General features: G+C 38.9%; 1 protein-coding gene across 4 annotated transcripts in view; it reads left to right on the top strand.

The window, feature by feature from the left end:
• Positions 1 to 17,183, top strand: part of ICA1 (islet cell autoantigen 1) — a 150,183-nt gene that overhangs the window by 105,690 nt on the left and 27,310 nt on the right. For all 4 annotated transcript variants that reach the window (XM_054692388.1, XM_037508234.2, XM_054692389.1 and 1 more), the window contains exons 9-12: positions 9,122 to 9,219; positions 11,765 to 11,817; positions 14,562 to 14,624; positions 14,734 to 14,766. In XM_054692388.1, coding sequence (XP_054548363.1) covers positions 9,122 to 9,219; positions 11,765 to 11,817; positions 14,562 to 14,624; positions 14,734 to 14,766 — 247 coding nt within the window. The remainder of the gene's footprint in view (positions 1 to 9,121; positions 9,220 to 11,764; positions 11,818 to 14,561; positions 14,625 to 14,733; positions 14,767 to 17,183) is intronic.

Genomic DNA, 17,183 nt, shown 5'->3' with positions numbered 1-17,183 from the left:
TATTCAGGACACCTGTGCACCAAGGTTGGCTATTTTAATTAGCAATACTGTAGGCTCAGCACTGACATATAGGAAGTACATATATTTTAGTTAATCCTCAAAATAACCTGGGAAGTGGGGCATACTTATTCTTGTTTCCATGTTTCAAGTGAGGAAACTGAAGCCCAGAGAAGTCTAGAAATGCCCAGGCCAAATGCCCAGTGTGCCATAGTTCTGGGCAGGGGGACACTCATGCTTTTTGCACTCAGGCATGTGGCACTTCTTACAGGTGGCACTTCTGGCTGTGAGGCAGGAAGGCAGGAGAAAGCACAAGTGCTAACTTAAAAAGTACAGCTATAAGCTTTCCATTAAAAATAACAATGTAGGGCCTCCCTGGTGGCGCAGGGGATTAAGACACAATCTATGAAGCTATCCACAGCCACTGCAGCACGAGTTCCATCGCCATCCAGGGAGCTACCCACATGGTGCAGCAGACCTCTCCTGTCTCTCCCGCTGCTCCCCTCAGCAGTGTATTTCAGTCAATCTGCCTGTTCTGTTCCCCACTCTGTCTCTGGTGCATCCTCTCACTCACCACACCTCTGGCCTGTACCCCAGTTCATGTATGCATAAATAAATAAATGTCTTTAAAAAATGACAATGTAAAGTGTTTGCTTGAAGGTGAAAACCATGCTTCATACGTCAGTCCCTCAGATACTTGGGAACCTGTGACCCTTCCTTTAGAGTTTGGAAGATTATTTTGATCTCCTCGGTACTTTGTATGAAAAGGCAGTTAAATAATTATTCTGGGCTTGGCTCTTCAGTACTATTTCTTAATTCATTATAAAATGTTGGAAATGTTGGATTCATATATTGCTTCTGCCTGGTAGTGGTTGAGTGGCCTTTAGCAAGTTACTACAACTCTCTGGGTCTTCAATTCCCTGTCAGGAAGTCAGAGACACACAAAATGTATCTTGGTTTTGTGAGCTGTGTAGAACATGGAGTGCAGTACCTAATACAAGTGAGTCTTTCAGACATTAATTCCTTTTAGCTCTTTTTTTCACATTTTATTTTTTTTAAAGATTTATTTATTTATGCATACAAAAGCTGGGATATAGGCCAGAGATGCGAGTATAGAGGGGTGAGAGGATTCACCAGAGATAGACTGGAGAGCAGAACAGGCAGACTGACTGAAATACACTGCTGAGGGGAACAGCAGGCGAGACAGGAAAGGTCTATTGCACCATGTGGGTTGCTCCCTATCCAGCCAGGGATCAAACTCGTGCTGCAGAGCCTGCAGATTGCTTCATAGTGTGGTGCTTAACCCCTTGCACCACCAGGGCAGCCCTTTTTTGTCACTTTTTAAAAGAACAGGTTTATTAGGTACAGGAGAAAAAGAGATGTACCTGCACATTCACAGGTGGGCAATTCCTTTAGCTCTTTTAAAAGTTGACAAGAAAACATGTTCTGAGAGCTTACTGTGAGTCTGGTCCTATACAGAATTGTTATCTGCATTAATCCCCATAAGGAACCCAGAAAAATATGCTTGCTCCTCAATAAATTGTCTGATGGATAAACAGATGCTCCCCAAGGGGTGAAGACTCTTTTCCACGTCACAGCACCACTTGATCTATTTCCAGAGTCCATCTTCCTGGCACAGTGATGCCTCCCCATGTCCAATTTTCATCTGATTTTAAAGACTGAGATTACACATTTTAATTATGATTATTTTTCTCTAATTGTACTCTAACTTTTTTGTTGTACAGTACAGTTCAAGAGTACCTTTTGGTCCTAGGTGAATGAATAGTGTTGTGTGTGTGTATGTGTGTGTGTGTGTGTGTGTGTGTATATATATATATATATATATACATATATACATATATATGTGAGGGAGACTTGTGCCAAATGCACATGAATTGCACGGTTCGTACACATTATGGTCTCTGCTTTTCACTCCTCATGTGCTACTCATTATATAAACAAAAGCATGCACCCAAGTGTGTTCAGCATCTTTTAACCATGCTTCATTATTTTGAGTACTTTTATTTCCCTTTATATACACAGCTATTTGTACCTCCATAGACATACAGTGTAAGTAATAGGATGTAGCCTAAGAAAATTAAATGTCACAATTAAAGATTACAGAAAATGCTGCCCAGTTGTCAAAGTGCTGAACATAAAATTTAAGTCATTCTATTAAGGCTGGTTGCTGTCCTTTTGTCTGCAAATTTTGTTTTGCTGAATAGTTTTGCTTTCATTCAGATGAATGTTGCTGTTGCTTTTATTTTCCTAATACAGGAAGTAGTAACTCCCATTATTATCTTAAGCTGTTTCCTTTCTAAGACACTTTTGCAATCTGGATCTGCTGTTTCCTCTGTCACACTGATCTTATATTTTGTGTGTGTGCTTCCTGAAACCATTTAAGCATTGATGGAAACTATTAGCATATCAGTGCAGCCTTAACAGAGAAAAGTTACTTAGTCTAAAAACATTCTTTCCTCTGAAGAGAAACGTTTTATTTATTTATTTATTTGTTTATTTATTTATTTATTTATTTATATTTTTAAACAATATTTTCTTGCCCCCCCACACCCTCAGATTGAGTCCCCATAGAATTTCCTTCTATGGGGAAATAGAAGGAAGGCACCCGTGCACCATCACCTCAGTCCCCTGTGCTCCTCCCTCCCACCCTCTGATCCCTCTCCCTCCTCCTCCCCTGCAGGATGTCTCTGATTTATAATTGTCTGTTTTGCACTGTTACTATTTTTTTTTACACTGATGTCTTATTTGGTTCCCCTATATTCCTGTTGTAAGTGAAACCATCCAATATTTTTCTTTTTCCTTCTGGCTTATTTCACTGAGCATAATTCCTTCTAGCTCCATCCACGTTGCTGCGAATGGCATGAGTTTATCTTTTTTTTTATTGCTGAATAATATTCCATTGTGTATATGTACCACATTTTCTTGATCCAGTCATCTATTTTTGGGCATTTGAGTTGTTTCCAAGTTTTACCTTTTGTAAATAGTGCTGCAATAAACATAGTTGTACAGGTGTTCTTTTGAATCAATGTTTTTGTGTCCTTTTGGGTAAATAGATCCCTAGTAGTGGAATTGCCAGGTCGTATGGTAGCTCCATTTTTAGTAGACTGAGGAATCTCCAGACAGTTTTCCATAGTGGTTGGACCAGTTTGCACTCCCCCCAGCAATGTAGGAGAGTTCCTTTTTCACCACATCCTTGCCAACATTTGTTGTTGCTTGTTTTTTTGATATGTGTCTTTTTTTTTTTTTTTTTTTTTTTGGTGGGACCCTCGCCAGTGGCCGGGGAATGAACCAGCGCTGCAGAGGCGAGCAGCCTCACAGCCCAGAGTTCAACCGCTGCGCCACCAGCGGAGGCCCGATATGTGACATTCTTACTGGTGTGAGGTGGTATCTCAGTGTTGTTTTGATTTGCATTTCCCTGATGATAAGGGATGTTGAACATTTTTTCATATGCCTGTTGGCCATTTGCATTTCTTCTTTGGAGAAATGTCTTTTAAGTTTGAAGAGAAACTTTTAAGTCTTATATTATGTGTCTTAATGATGCTTCATCGCTGTTAGTACATAGTGATTTTCATGAGGGACCTAGTGAGTTTGGGGTTTTGAAACAGGATGTTTTGAAATTTCATTTCTGGACATGGACTTAAATGTGGCTTCCATCAGCCAAGCCTTCAAAATTCCATCTGATGGCCGCCTCATCTGCATGGTCAGCCAGTCTTAGAGACATTCTGCCTGAGCAGGTGTCTGTGTCACACAGAAAATTCGGTCACCTCTTGTTTAAAAATTTATTTATTTATGCATATGAGAGCTGGGGTACAGGCCAGAGGTGTGGGGGGTGAGGGGACCCACCAGAGACAGAGTGGGGAGCAGAACAGGCAGGTCTACTGAAATATACTGCTGAGGGGAGCAGCGGGAGAGACAGAAGTCTGCTGGGCTATGTGGGTAGCTCCCTGGCCGGGGATCAAACTCATGCTGCAGAGGCTGCGGATTACTTCATAGTGCGGTGCTTAACCCCTTGCACCATCAGGGAGGCCCCACTTCTGACTTTTGTGGATGCTTCAGGTTAAGCATTTTCAGCTGTGGTGTGGACTTCAAAATAATCTAAGGAATTCACCTCCACACTTTCCTAGGTCAAGCATTTTTAATCAAACTTTGGTGAGAGGTGTGGTCCACCAAGTAGGATGTCTTGCATCTGACAGTCACATCTGGGAACTAGCAATGACAGAGCAAAGGGGACATGATTTGTCCTCTGTAATGGTTCAGAGTTCCTTTTAGCTTATTTATATCTCCAATATATACTATCTTTTATAAGAAATAGTCCCCTATGTGTTGTGGGGTATTTTCGCCTGGCTCTATGGAGGAGTATTTAGATTATTTTGATATACAATTTTTTCTTGCCCTCAAGAAATACCACTTGAAAATATTCAAATATTGATTGCAGTAATGGTAACACAACTGTGACTCTACTAGAAGTCAATGAATTATGAACTTTAAATAGGAGAAGTCTATGATATAGGATTATATATCAGTGAAACTGGTGTGTGTATGTGTGTGTGTGTGTGTGTGTGATAATTTCCCTTTATTCAAGGAGAAAGCCAAATACTGTATGATTTCACTCATGTATAGAAACACACAGAAACAAAACAAAGGAACAGACAAAACTAAACCAAAACAAACCCTAGAACTGTGATTGTAGCATTGAGGCTACTAGAGGGGGAAGGATGGGGTAGGCCAGAGCACTATGGTCAAGGGTTATGGGTGCCTTGGTGGTGGGTGTGGTGTGGTGACATTCTGTGAGCTTATCCACTAAATCATATACATTGTTATATATCAGTGTTGCCTCAATAAAAAGAAATGAAAATCGATATTTAATAAGCATGCCTCTATGCTAAGCATTAATTTCGCTTATGATTTTTATAAATATTTTCCTATTATTGCCCTGAACCTTTGAATTTCTTGGGTAAAGAGGTCTAATTTATGTACATTCATTTATCAAGCATCAAGAACATATTTAGCACATATCTTGCATGGCAACAGTCAAAGTGGTATAGGAACAAAGATAATGTTTGTAAGACAGGAATTATTAATAATAAAGTATCAACTGGAACTGCAGCCAATCTGTTGGCGAAACACAATAGTGACTTAACTATGATTGTGGTGACAGGGAGCCAACAATTGAGTCTTTGCTAATGACCCAATGGGGGAAGGGGTTGAAAAGAAGTAATGAGTGGTTTACATTACAAAGGGATTGTCTGAGACCGGCTGCAGTGTAGTCTTGAAGGGAGGTCAGGCTAGAGACAGAAGGATGATAACCATGGAGCTGTCAAGGGCATCTCAGGGGCTTAGGCAAGTACAGTGGCAGCTAGACACGGCCAGCTGAGAGCAGACATGTCCTGGCCCTGCCTAGTTCTGATTGCTGAAAAGAAAATGAAACAAGAAGACAATGGATCAAACCGCAGTGTCCTGGGCAAGCGTCATAAATCGAAAAGAGTCTTGGAACTATTGGAAGCTGAGCTGAAAATATTACTTGCTTCAGTTTGACCAGGGTTGGGCAACTCTTTGAGGACTAAAACTGCTGGAAGGGCTGTGTGTGTGTGTGTGTGTGAATAACTATGTAATTGACAGATCTATAGATAAGAATAAGTTCTTGACATCTGTTGAACTCCTCATGGTTGCACATTTCCAAACTACATACGTGTACACTTGCATGTCCAGCTTTTATCAGATGCTTTGGAATATGTATATTTTAAAAGTAGGCATCTCAGGGCCTCCCTGGTGGCGCAAAGGGTTAAGCACCGCACTAAGAAGCAATCTGCAGCCTCTGCAGCACAAGTTCCATCCCCAGCCAGCCAGGGAGCAACCCACATGGTGCAGCAGACCTCTCCTGTCTTGCCCGCTGCTCCCCTCAGCAGTGTATTTCATTCAGTCTGCCTGTTCTGTTCCCCACTCTGTCTTTGGTGAATCCTCTCACCACCCACACCCCCGCATCTCTGGCATGTACCCCAGCTCTTGTATGCATAAATAAATAAATCTTAAAAATAAAGTAGGCATCTCAACTACAGTCCATATTCTAATTGCTTCATTTGTTTCTATACTATCCTTTATAGCGTTCCCCCCTCCAGCTAAGGGTCATGGATTCCACTTAGTTGTTATGTATTAGAGAGAAAGAAAGAGCAAAAGTGTCAACGCTATCACCACCATGACCTGAGTTTGATCCCTGGCCAGGGAGCTAACCCACATATGGTGCAGCAGACATCTCCTGTCTCACCCGCTACTCCCCTCAGCAGTGTATTTCAGTAAATCCACCCTGTTCTACTCTCCACTCTTTCTCCAGGGAATCACCTCCCCTCCCGCACCTCTGGCCTGTACCCCAGTTCTTGTGTGAAAAAAATAAATAACTTTTAAAAAAAGAAAGAGCAAAAGAATATGATGAAACATTCTGATGAATGTGGTAAAAGAGTAGTCTCCCTCTGTGACCCCTGCTGGCCTCTTTTTCTGGGTCTCTTTTACTCTTATCCAAGCACTACACCCAATACATTCTTTCTGTTCTTCAAACAAGCCATCTCTTTCCCTCCTTTAGGATGCACTCAGGATCCACTGTTCCTCCAGAGATGCACATGGCTGGCTCTTTCTTGTTACTTAGCTCTTAGTAGAAATGCCACTTTCAAGAGAGAATGTTCTTGCTAAAGTAATGCCCAACCATTTTCTATCCTCCTGTTTTAATTCTGTGCCTAAGCCCATCGCTTAGTGATAATTTAATCTGTCCTGTTCACTGATGTATCCCCAGCACCCATAATAACAACTGGCACTTAGTAGCTGCTAAAAACTAATTGTTAACTGAATATATTATCTATAGAAATGGGGAATTATTAAAAATAATGATAATACCGAATATATGTGGTTTATGTAGGAAAATACTTCAGAACTCCAATCAGTGTTTTTCATTCAGTCTGCCTGATTTTACATTAGAATAATGATCAATGAATGTACATTTACATATTTTAATTCTATATTAAGTATGTAAAATTTTTCATATTCCCACTTTAATACACATTTTTATTATAAAATACACAAATTACAATGGTTAAAAGGACATCTGCTGTCTATAAGGTATATTATATACAGTGATTCAAATTATATAGTCTATGTTTTAAAAAAGTAAATATTTTAAAATAATGACTCATTGTTTTAGGGAGATGGAATTATAAGCAATTTTTCCTTTATTTTCCAAACATACTTGTGGTTCTATTATTTTTCTAATTTAAAAAATATTTTAAGAGACAGAACAATACAGAATAAATGTAATCAAGTATTAATGAAACTGTAAATGCAGCTTGGAAATGGAAGGATTTTCTTGAATTTGGCATGCTTGGGGAGCAAAGCTTTGTGGCAAAAATAATGGTAATTGACCTGGGCTTTGCAAAGACTATTAGAACTTTTAAGGGTGGACAGATAGGTAATGAGCTTTTTAGGCTGAAGAAACAGAATGAACAAAACAGAAGAGAACAACAAGCATATAGGAGACAATGTGGAGACAGGACTAATTGAATGGAAAGCTCATGTTTGGAGGTTTGTGGGAAGCCATCTGGGAGAGTAAGATAGGATCACATTTTAGAAGATCTTGAAAACTGGCCAGAAAGGTTAAGACTAGAAATGGTAAGTGTTGACCTGAGACAAAAGCAATCAATTATTCCAACAACAAACAGGGTTTTCAAGGAAAAAAAAAAAAAAAACAGAAAAAAGGGCAAGTTGGAGTGCCCTTGGTGCTTTCCTGAACCCAAGGCCAGCAACTCCCTAAATAACCTCTGCAGGACCTCCCTGTTAGTTCTGCTGAAGGCTGGAAATAGCCTCCTGCAAGAGATGCAAGGCCTGCTGGGCACTATAGCTTGTAATGGGGTGTGTGTGAGCACTCTTTCTCTCTAGCTTCCTGATCTCCTCTAAATAGGGTTCTAAATATTAATGTTCACGAAAGAAATAAAAATTATTATGGGTTCTCAAGAACAACAGTAACATGCTGGCCTGGTGTTTTAGGAAAATTATTCCATGCAGGGAGTGAAACAGAACTGGCAGTACAGAGGGCTGACACAAGAGTCCATCTGGCCCATGGCAGACACAAAAATCAATCACAGATCTGCTCTGCTGAGACCCAGCCTCTGGACCATCTTCACCAGCCCCCCACTAAGCTGTCACTAAGCTTAATTGCCCTCTTCAGTGTGTGCATCATGCTAGAAAAGTGAAAGATGGGAAGAAGAAAGAGGTGAAGGCCCAAAGGATGAGGACTTGGATTTTCATAGTTCTGAGAACATAAGCAGAATTATCTTGGGATATTTCTTTTGTATTTGTAGGTTCCTATTATAATTAGAGCCAGAAATAGAGTTCTTTTTGGATAACTCATTATTCAGTTGTTGTAGAAATGTTTTGCTTTTTTTCTTACTGAGACTTTGTCACTGGTGTACAGTTTCTAGGCACTTGCTTTTTCAAATCACTTTATTTAAATATTTCATGAACCTTGAGAACAATAACTCCCAGAAATTTTGTGCCAAAAAAAGACTCTCACCCATTTTTAATCTACAAAGATTTGGATGCACCTGTTCTATCCATCCGTGGGAGTTAACTTGTCAAAATATGTTAAATCACTATTTTTATTCTTTAAGGTTTGTTTTCTTTCTTTTTTAAAAAGTAAGCTGTTTATAGATTGCAAAATAGCAAACAAAATTAAAAATAAAATAAAATTGTCTCATCTTTGGAAGAGAAAAACTTCTCTGTCAGTGTGTGGGCTGCAAACAGAACAGAATGTTTATCTTAGCTGCATGTTAAAGATGGAAAATAAAGTTAGCAATAGCCAAAAGGCCTTTTTTTGAATAACTTATCACAGAAAGAAAACAAAAGTCTAATGGCAAGACTGTTCTCCTTTATAAGCTTGTGTTTCTGAATGGTTCTGAGAACATGTAAAATTTTACTTTTGTCCACTTGATTACTTCAAGGTAACCTCCTCAAACCTTTAAATCAAGGTTTCGTCGCAGCACTCAGCAGCTGTTGAATTTTTTAGTGACGATCTTTCCTTTCTTATCCCCCACCCCTTTTTCATTATCTATGGCTCTTAATCAAGAGCTTACAGGACCCTGTGAAAAAACTGGTTGAGAAAGAAGAAAGGAAGAAGATCACCCAGCAGGAAAGTATGGAGGCTGCAGCGGAAGAGCCAAGTCAGTAAGTCACAGGCCACTTCTCTTGGCAAAATCTGTCTTCCCTCAGGTAAGGCCAGCGCAGTCCTTGCTGACCAAGTCTGTTGGGGTCTCGGACACAGGGTAATTGCTTTACTTGCTCACTTCTCAGAGTAATGTATCAAAATTAGGGCCAAACTCCCCTAGTACATAGAGTCCTTCTGAGCCAGGACTCTACCCAATAAGAGACCTGTTTTGAGGGTCTCAGAAGGAGCACACTTGTGAGAAGTTTACTCGGGCAAGAAAGGCACATATCCCAGTGTTCCCAGCTCTCTGTCATCAGTTAGTCCCATCTTCCAGCTTGCTCTGATTTCTGGACCCTTCTGTTCCTTTGGCTACTATCACTTACAAGATCCTGTCCTAGAAAGGAAATCTCCCTGCTTTTCTCTTCTATTAGGAAATATGACCTTTGAAATTGCCTCATAACACATATAGTACTATGTGTAGTACTTTTGTATGTTACCATACAAAAGAGTTGGGCTTTGACATCGTGTTTTGTACTACTCAGACCTTCTATTTGAAGCAGCAGTTTTAATGCAGGAAGTGGTGCCCCGTCTTCATTCCTCACCACTTTACAGTCATTTTAAATATCGAGACCAACTTTTCAACGTATATGGTACATGGTTTCTGTTCTCATACAACAAGGAAGAGGTTTAAATATGAATCCTTGTCATTTTCTACTGAGATGTAACCACCTGGAGGAACAGTTAAGCTGTATATTAGCTGGCCTAAGAGAGCAAAATACATCACCTTAACTCCACGTGCTATTTCTTTTCCATACCAAAAAAATCAGATGACAATCTTGTGGTAAAAACAGGCTTATGTATTTTTTATTTTCTTCCTTTCTTTTGCTTTTTGCCATGTTTCTAAATGAAGTTTTAAATATATATTTTTGTCCCTCGGAAATATTTGCTGCCAACATTAGCCCTTTTTTAATTTTAAAGCAAATACTAGAAATTTTCATTAGTTCAATATGGAGACAAATTTTCACCATTTTTGTTTTTAATGTTTAATTGAAGTAACATTGATTTACAACACTGTGTATGATTCAGAGGTGTAGTTCATACCTCTTCAGATTATGTTATCATACCACACCCACCACCAAGGCACTCTGCACTATAGTCCTTTGCTTGCACCTTTCTTTTATTATATATGTTAATGCAATCAAAATAAAGCACTGACCTTTTCTGAAAACAGGACTACCTAAGATGGTCTTGATTGGTTTTGATTAATTTTAGATTTCTCATTATTTTATTACTTCACTTTTAAAAGCTCAAAAATCGTAACCCTAGTAACTATTTAAAATGACAATGAAAATTTAACTAGAATTTTGTTCAGTAAGAGCAAGTAATGGTGGACCCCTGAGCTAAGAGGGAGGTTCAGAGGGTCCAGCAGAGTATATGGGTGTTGATATGTGTCTGTCATGATCTTACTAAAGTAGGGTAAGAGCTGATTGAGTAGACAGGTCTTCTCGATTTGCACGTTTCAGTGTTTAGCTGATCCTGAAGTGTCCTCTCCTGTGACACTGGGTATCAGAATAAACACCTGCCTACAAATGTTTTTTGTTGTTTTTTTAATTGAGCTATCATTGGTTTACAACACTGTATGTGATTTAGAGGCATAGGATCAAACCTCTGCAGATAAATGCCAGCAAACCATACCCACCACCATGACATACATTGTCCTCCACCATAGTCCATCGTGTCCCTTCCCCCACTCTGGCTTTCTTCCTTCCCCTCCCCGTCTTATAGCCTCAATTCCACAGTCATATTTCTAGGGTTTGTTACTGGTTTTATTGTATCTGAGCCTTTGTTTTGTCTCTCTAGATTCCACATATAAATGAAACCATCCAATATTTGTTCTGCTTCTGACTTATTTCACTTAGCAAAATTGCCTCCAGTTCTATCCATGTTATTGTAAATGGCAAGAGTTTATCTTTTTTATAGCTAAGTAATACTCTATTGTGTACATATGCCACATTCTTCTAATCCACTCCTCTGTCCTTGAATATAGGAATGCATATATCCTTTCAAATTGGTGTTTTTGTTTTCTTTGGGTAAATACCTAGAAGTGTAATTGCTGGGTTATGTGATAGATCTGTTTTTAGTCTTTTGAGGAACCTTCATACTGTTCTCCATAAGGGGCTGGACCAATCTACATTCCCACCTACAGTGTATGAGGGTTCCTTTTTCTCTATATCCTTACCAACACTTGATATTTCTAGTCTTTTCATTATGAGCCCATAAAATTATTAGCTATATCTTTTAAAATTTAACTGTAAGTATCTGTTTTTTCTATACTTAATTGACCATATGTGCCTCTGATGAAACCAAATTCTGATGTTAAGATGATACTAACCAGCCTTGGGACAAAAGAAAACCAGCAAATTTATTTCCTTCAGAAGTGTATACAATGAATGACAATATGTTTACCTTCAGAGTTGTGTGTGTGCTGTTAAAAGTGAAAAAATCTATCATAAATACATTTTTAGAACTAGACCACTAAACTTTTATTTTTTTTTTAATTTTAAGGTTAATTTCATTAGAGGATGAAAACCAGCACAAGGAATCTTCTAGTTTTAATAGTAAGTTTTGACTCTTATTTAGATCTGCTTTTGAAAGACTACTGCTCAGCAGCCAACTCATTTTCCTTTTTGGCTAACTCCTCCTAGGCCTTTCTTTGCCAGTTGAGAAAAGTCTATGTTAATTTGCTTCCCACAGTTTCACTTTTAAATTGTGAAATATCAGTGAGTCAACCCAATAGTATTACAGAAGGTTGTATATTTTGAACCAAAAGGTAGCATTATTATTCACGTCAACAGTAGCATTTCCAAGGAGCAGCCATAACTGAGACTTGGCTGCTTCTTTATACAGCAGATAATAGGTTAGCTGCTCTTCCCATTACCAGTTCTGCCATTTGGACTAAAGAGGTAGTTTTAGTAAAATGGCGTGATATTTTGACTTTCATTATGTTGGGGGTGGATATTGGTTGTTGGGATATGTGGGGAGAAATGAGCTGAGATATTGCTCTTCCTGGTGATTCCTTGGTTGCTCTGTAATGAGAGATACCAGATCCCTGGGGCCACTGACACTTGTGGTTAAAAGAGGGATCAGCACTTTGGAGGTGATACAAGGCATTGTGAGGGTCTGGCCTACTCTTCCTGTCTTCTGTTAGTACTGCCAGGCTCTTTTGTGGTCCTTCTCTCAAAAAAGTAGGAGGCATGATAAATTACAGTAGAGCAGAGCTAAGGTTATATAATGCTGAGACTTTCACTGGGACTTGAAATCCTTAGAGTTGGAAGGAACATTTTACAGGTGACATATAACTAAAATTACCTCAACACTTTGTTCAGCTTGACACTCTTGGCCCTGCTTCACCCTTCATTATGGCAGCCTTTCTGCTCCATAAGGGGAGGCAATATAGACCTGGGACTTCATCCTTTTCATCCACTCTCTCCTTTTCTTCCTGTTTTCCCAAACACTGGCTTTACTTACTTTCCTCTCTCTCTTGCTGATTCATTTACTGTTCTCCTGCCTGCCTTTCAATGGGAAAAAATGCTTACTTATTTTATCCTAGCTTGGCCGCATGCCATCTGTTCCTACATGTATGCCTTCACTTACTCACATACTTGTTTATTTATTCAGTAGTTGTTCATGGAGAGCCACCTTTGTGCATACAGTGGCTCTCCAGACATAGTCAGCCTCTTCCACGATGGGGTTACAGTCAAAAGGGGAAGCTGGTACTAATATAATATTTACACAAGTTATTGACCAACTCCAATATTGGTGAGAGCAATGAGGGCTCCAAGCATGTGTGACATGGACACCTCACCTGTTGGAGAGGATCAGGGAACTAGCTCAGTCAAGTGATATTGAAAGACCCATTAAAGCATGAGAAACAGCTTGGACAAAGACTGTGATCCAGGAGAAGGTCAGAAGAATGGTGCTCTAGACCATGAGAAGAGGGAGCAATGGCAGATGAGGGCAGAAAGGAAGGCAGACCTGATCTTGGCCACATTAGAGTTCTCTGTATCTCTAGACACACTCCAGCTTCAGTGTCCCTGGGAAACAAGGTCAGGGGTCACTATGTGACAGGGATCTAGGTAATCCAATAGAAAATTTTTAGTTTTAAAGGGAGATATAAACTCTGACTTATTATATTTGTGTTCAAGTTCTGTAACTCTATGTGAATCATATTTATGTATATGATTGTATTGTATAATTGTATAATTGTACAAATATTGTATAATATTTATTATACAAATCGTATTTGTATAATATGTGACAATATAGAGCAAACATATTTTCTCTTTCTGTAATATGTGCACTTGCTTATGGTATTTGCATAATATTTGGAGATTGTAAATGTTGATTACCTTGTTTTATGTATGCATATGATATAAGCTGTTACAAAAAAGTGTCATTCTCATTAATTCTGTGACCTGCAGAATGTCTAATGGACATATGAGCAAACCAGGTTTTAAGACTCTTCTGTTACATATATGTACATACGCATATATACAACACATACACACACTTTATTGTTTAGGTTTTATTTCACAGCAGAACTGGGCAGAAGGTACAAGGAAGTCCTCTTAATCTCTTGCCCTTACCCTCACACCTGTGTAGCCTCTCCCATTGTCAACATCCTCCACCAGACTAGTACATTTGTCACAATCAATAAAGCAACATTGACACATCATTATCACCCAAATTTCATAGTTTACATTAGGATTCATTCTTGGTGCCATACAGTCTGTAGGTTTTGACAAATGTTTGACATGTGTCCATCATTACAGTATCATTTAGAATACTTCCTATCATAAAAATCCCCTGTGCTTCACCTATTCATCTCTCTCTCCCACCAAGTCCCAGTAGCCTCTGGCCTCTTCACTGTCTCCATAGTTTTGCCTATTCTAGCATATTATAAATGTGGAATTGCGTAGTATTGGGCTTTTTAAGATTGACTTATTTTACCCAATAATCTCCCCTTGTATTTTAGGCAGCCCCTAGTAACTAAAGTTCATTAGCACAATCAATTCAATTGCTTATCACACATTTATCCATGGAAGGAGAATTGTTTTATCAACACCAAATAGTTTCCTAGGTTATCAACTAAACAAAGTAAAGATTTAAGGCTGTTAGCTCAATATACATTGAAAACCAACTGCTTGAATAACAGGTAATCCAAAGACCCCTCATTCTGCATGAGTACCACTTGTAGATGCCATTTCTCTCTGAAGCTATGTGTTTGCTTATACTGCAATGGCATATGAACGTGCGCACCATTCTGAATTGCTGGTAACCGTTGCATATGTTATATTTACAGCTGAAGATGGGAAAAGTGTATTATCTGCCTTAGACAAAAGTTCTACATATACTGTATGCTCAGGTAATGTAAATTAAGGAAAGTGATTTAATTATAACAATTTGACTAAAAATCTTACAAAATGAAACTGACTTAAAATTTTATTTTTCTTTCCCTTCTAATGGATTCATAGATGAACTCTTAGACATGAAACCTGAGGAAGGCGGTAAGATTTATGCATTTCTTTGGGCTTATAACTTAATATTTTAACACTATTTTTACACACAGGAAAATATAATGTTTATCATTTGAATAGCTTTGCATTCCAAAGAAAATTGTTTTTAGGTGACTGACATTTGTTTTAAAATGACTTTACATATGCCCAAGCACAAATTAGTGTGTGTGTGGATCTTTCATCTTTAGTATAATTAATTTCTTAATGTCCAGACTACCAAAGCTACAAGTTATTATGTCAAAACTTGTATGCTGTAGTAGAGAAAAAAATGGCTTTCCGAATCAGACAGACCTGGATTTGATTGAACAGTGATTCTACCAAAAATAATTTTATACTTGAACTTTCTCAATCTTGGTTGTTCTCATTTGTAAAATGGAACCAATGGTAGGGCCTCCCTGGTAGTGCAGGCGGTAGGGCACCACACCGTGAAGCTGTCCGCAGCCTCTGCAGTGCGGGTTCAATCCCGGCTGGCCGGCAAGAATCCCACATGGTGCAGCAGACCTCTCCTGTCTCGCCCGCTGTTCCCCTCAGCAGTGTATTTCTATAAATCTGCCTGTTTTACTCCCCACTCTGTCTCTGGTGAATCCTCTCACTCTCCTATGCATCTGGCCTGTACCCAGTTCTCATATAATAAATAAATCTTTAAAAAAAAATGGCACCAATGGTAATAGTGTTGCTGGGTTATCATCAGTATTGGAGATTACATATGTAAACGGTCTTTTCACAGCTTCTGACACATGGACACTCTCCCAGTGTAACCCCCTGAGATGGTAGGGTGTTGTGCTGCATCTCCATGGAAACTTAGTTAACTATAAAAGGGAGGGTTTTCCTTGGCTCGGTCCTACACTCAAGTTCAGCAGACTTAACCACTAAAGAGAATCCAGGATCACAGATTTAGATGAGACATGCATGGTCCCAGGTAACTCTGTCAACCCAGGATGTTCAGCCTGTCACAGCCTTTGTTCTCCCGCTCACCAAGGATTTCCTTCTCATGACTTTCTGGGAGTCCAAAATGCACCTGAAACACAGAGCCAAACTTTAGAACCCCGGATGACTGCTCGGATCTTACAGGTTTCTAACAAGATTAGAAATAGACCAAGATCATCTTGCAGGACCCTGTTAACTGGGGCCAGCGGTTTCACAGAATTAAATCAGAAATGCTACTGCCTGAGATACAGCCTAATTTTCATAAATTTTCTCCAAAGCATGTGCCAAGATATCTTGTAATAAAATGGATATCTTTTCTCTTATTTAAAATAACTATTATACATCATAGTTATACATTATATTATACATCATCAAATAACTATTATACATCATTTTATAGCTAAAATCTTTGTTAGCTTCACAGAATTGCAATTCATATTCCCTTTTTTGAATACTCAGTGTACATTTAAAGATAAAAATGTGACTGTGCCCCTCCCCAAAATATGTTCTTGTTCTCAATAGAAGAATTGATTACAAGTGATCTTGCAATGTCATAATTTCTTCTTTCTCTTTATCGCTGCCAACTCTCAAAGCCCGTTTTGGGCACATGCCATCCTTTCCCACTGCTGCCTCTTCTGCGCTGTCAACCCCTAGGTTAGCACAAGCTTAAAAATTAACATGGCCACTGGCATAAAATATTCTCTCAGTGTGTGAGAATTTGTAGTGACCGAAGAAAGGAACATTCATTTATTTGTTGATTTCAAAACGCATGTCCTTTGGAAAACTGCCAGAAGGCCAAACTCCTGAATTAAAATGTTCATTATAATATGCAGGACATTAAACAATCAAGAAATAAAAAAAGCTTAATCCAGGGATGGCTGACTTTATAGCACTTGGGGGACTATAAACTCTGGCACCCTGCTGCTTGGGGCTATTTACTCCCAGTGGTAATTCTGTTCGACAAGTAATGACAAAGCTGGGATACAGTGTCATCAAAAAGCAGAGGTTATGACAGCAGCAAGGAGACAATTCTCCAGGATCTATGGCCCAGAGAAACATTCTGATTCACTCATCATGAAATTGTTTTCTCCACCTAAATAGATAATGTAATGGAAAATTAATATATAATGAGTTTATTAAAATGTTTTTTTTTTATAATAAATTTTATTTTTATATTCCCCATACAATTGCAGCCCCCCCATTCTGACCCCAATCCCTCCCCTCCCACCCCCGCCCCCCTAAAAGTGTCTCTGGTTCGTAGTTTTTTGTTGATTTTGATTTTCACTTTCTTATAGTTATTCGTTTTCCTGGTCCCTTATTTAAGTTTTCTAGATTCCTGCTATGAGTGAGACCATCCGGTATTTTTCTTTTTCTTTTTGGCTTATTTCGCTGAGCATGATCCCTTCCAGTGCCATCCATGTTGCTGCAAATTGCATGTGTTTATCTTTTTTGAATGCTGAGTAATATTCCATGGTATATAT

This window comes from Talpa occidentalis, unplaced genomic scaffold (assembly GCF_014898055.3).
Source record: "Talpa occidentalis isolate TD23 unplaced genomic scaffold, MPIMG_talOcc4v2.1, whole genome shotgun sequence".
Taxonomy (NCBI): Eukaryota; Metazoa; Chordata; class Mammalia; order Eulipotyphla; family Talpidae; genus Talpa; species Talpa occidentalis.
The sequence above is the reverse complement of the archived record's forward strand: the minus strand, read 5'-3'. Positions and strand labels throughout refer to the sequence as shown.